The sequence below is a fragment of the Triticum dicoccoides genome, chromosome 7B (genome assembly GCF_002162155.2).
Source record: "Triticum dicoccoides isolate Atlit2015 ecotype Zavitan chromosome 7B, WEW_v2.0, whole genome shotgun sequence".
NCBI lineage: Eukaryota > Viridiplantae > Streptophyta > Magnoliopsida > Poales > Poaceae > Triticum > Triticum dicoccoides.
The window spans coordinates 692,989,325-692,992,029 of NC_041393.1; the positions used below are offsets into that span (position 1 = coordinate 692,989,325).

General features: G+C 45.3%; 1 protein-coding gene across 1 annotated transcript; it reads right to left on the bottom strand.

The window, feature by feature from the left end:
* Positions 1–973: 973 nt before the first annotated feature.
* LOC119337242 (GDSL esterase/lipase At1g28600-like) lies at positions 974–2,292 on the bottom strand. Its single transcript, XM_037609361.1, has 3 exons — positions 2,028–2,292; positions 1,732–1,944; positions 974–1,611 (listed from the first exon to the last, which is right to left on the bottom strand). The coding sequence occupies exons 1-3, from the start codon at positions 2,290–2,292 to the stop codon at positions 974–976; spliced, it is 1,116 nt and encodes a 371-aa protein (XP_037465258.1).
* Positions 2,293–2,705: the final 413 nt, after the last annotated feature.

Below are 2,705 nucleotides of genomic sequence, written 5' to 3' on the forward strand. Positions count from 1 at the left end.
GCAAATATATTTCTTTTCTACGTTGTAATTTTTTATTCTTATCTTTGAAGCAATCTCGTTGGACAAGGGAAAACAATATTCTAGGTAGGAAGCAAATTCAAATTGGATTGGCTTCACCGCAGTTGGAAACGTTTTTTCTCGTATGGAAGCAAACTGCATGCCCCCTAATTACATGCAGCGTAACAGTAAAAATAGACGAGATTATTGGAAGCAATTATGAGGGATTGTTTCCTAAACACGGTGCTTCCATTGCTAAAAAAACTGCTTCCAACAATGGAGGCAAGAATATTCTTTGTTTTTCGTGGAAGCAGTATCGTGATGCTTTCGAAACATTATAAAATTAGACAAAATCTTGTTGTGTTCACCAATTGATGGAATCATGAATTATTGCGTGCAAGATGAAAAAAAATCCACATGTAAGATGGAAACATTTTTTGTAAGGCCGCAAATTATATCGCATACAATGCCTATTTTCTACAGTTATTACTCTCCCTACCGTACGAAATTTGTTGCCTAAATATATGGAGAACATTGATTATTTTCCTAAATAACGGAAGTAATTATTAGCAAATCCAAACGTAATCATCTCTGGCATAGAAACTGCACGTGCGAAGGGGCCTGCTCATCTAGCGGCTATGCACACTTCCATCCAACGGCTTGCTACTGGTCTGATAGGAACGATCAGTAGTCTGATCCCTAGCGGTTCCCACTATATGCAAATAATGAAGTCGCACATAATACCTTTTGGCCGCTAACCATATATCTAAAACAAGACTAGCCAATAATGCATGTCTTAGTTTATTTTTATTTTTCCCACTGTTGCACTTTTCGATACGCATATGATACTAAGTAACAACCTCTAATAAAATATAAAAAAGTCACCCAAAAATTGTCTTATATTTTTGTTACAAAGGGAGTATTCATTAGCTGCGTAATAATTATTCGAATCTGAAAATGAAGGAACTGGATTCTCCTAGCAAGTGTGGAGCAACGGGGTGTCGGCGTACGGGCCGTTGAGCACCCCATTAGCGATGACATTGTATGCCTTCTCCGTCATGTGGATTTGGTCCCAGTTGGCGAACCTAGATGGGTCGCGGCAAACCTTCGCCTTCTGGTTGCACTCATGGCCTGTGCCATAGGGGCCATCGCCACCACAACATGCCACCAGAGGCTTGTCAATGCCATTCCTGAGAGGATTCTTGACTAACTCCATGAAGGCGCCATAGTAGTCGCCGTAGATGATCTTCACGCTGGGGTTCTGCGACTTGAGCTTGCTGATCTCTTGTTTCAGTAGCTGGTTGTGCTTCTGGGAGAATGCGTTGAACCACTTGAGGCAACCGAACTGGTCGTAGTCCGTGGTCGTGTTGCTCTTGTAATCTCTGAGGTAAACCGGCACGCACCCAATGGGGAAGTTCCCCGGGACAAGGACAGTCTTAGCACCAAGCTTGATCACCTCTTGGACACCGGCGCCTATGCGGGCAACCACGTCCGGTATGTACTCCTGGGCCGTGTCCCGGCTGTGTGTACGATCGAAGAACCAGAAGTTGTAGTCGTTGCCACCAATCTCGCCGAAGACGACTAGGGATTCGCTCAGGAGACTCTTGGTGGCAGCTGATCATAGACAAAAAAAAAAGAATAAGTTGACCAAGAACATAATGTGCATGCAGACATGTGGCCTAATTAGAATATGATAAGCTGACTGTAACGTATGTTTTTGCATGCGTTACGTACCATCTCCTGGAGCAATCCGTGCGAGCACTCTCTTGAAAGAAGCCAGCTGCTCGTCGAGGCACCCGCGCTGCAGACTGAAGTTATACCTTGACATGAAGTACTTGGGGTTGAGCGCAATAGAGCCAAACACGGCGAAGTTGGCACCGGTCGAGAACTTCCCCGTCTTCTCCTCCGGAATGCTCGGCGGCAGCAACGGCAGGCCCAACGCTTGCGCTGACACAACATCAGGCACCAAATTGAGCATGCACACGAAATTCCAACTGTTGGAACACACATGCATGTATGTGGGTACTCACCGTAGAAGTCGATGATGAGACGCCCATCGGAGGCACGACCCGTGGGGCGGTGGAAGTAGGTCTCTCCATAAGGGGGCACCGAGGGTGGACCCGGTGGACTGTTGCGGCTGATATATGCGAAGTTGCCGGTGTCGGTGATGGAGTCGCCCAAAGAGAAGATGCGCTTGAAGCAGCCGCACGACCCTAGATCAGGGTTGAGCAGCAGGACGGCAAGGACGAAGATGACTGCAGGGGAAATGGAGCAGTAGCGACTGGAACTCCCCATCTTAGCTAACTAGCTAAACAGGAGAAGAGACAGACGCTAGCTCTCTGGTTACAAATACAAGTCTTCCAGATCTACGTTTCGTTTAGTATTGAAGATGGGTTCCCTTCATCCCCATTTATATTAGAGCGTTATGCGGTGTGCACATCAAGATGGCAGTCAATTTAATTAATGCTATAGCAGTCTGTATCTTACTACCCCACAAGAATCTTCATGGCCGTTTGATTAGTTTCCTTCTTAATTGATTGTTTCCTGTTAATTGCTCACAGCCACAATTTGCTTCCTAAAATTGCATTCTAGAATGCCATGTTATCCTTGATTTTCTTCCTAAAACTGTTCCGAATAATTTACTTCCTAAAACAGCTTCAAATCCTAAAATTGCTTCCTGGAATGTCGTCAAATCCCCTTTTTGCCTA

Coding starts and splice junctions, on each gene's coding strand:
- LOC119337242 (XM_037609361.1), bottom strand. CDS start 2,292: ATGGGGAGTTCCAGTCGCTACTGCTCCATTTCCCCTGCAGTCATCTTC. Junction 1,945..2,027: donor TCTCATCATCGACTTCTACG/GTGAGTACCCAC, acceptor ATGTTGTGTCAG/CGCAAGCGTTGGGCCTGCCG. Junction 1,612..1,731: donor ACGGATTGCTCCAGGAGATG/GTACGTAACGCA, acceptor GTCTATGATCAG/CTGCCACCAAGAGTCTCCTG.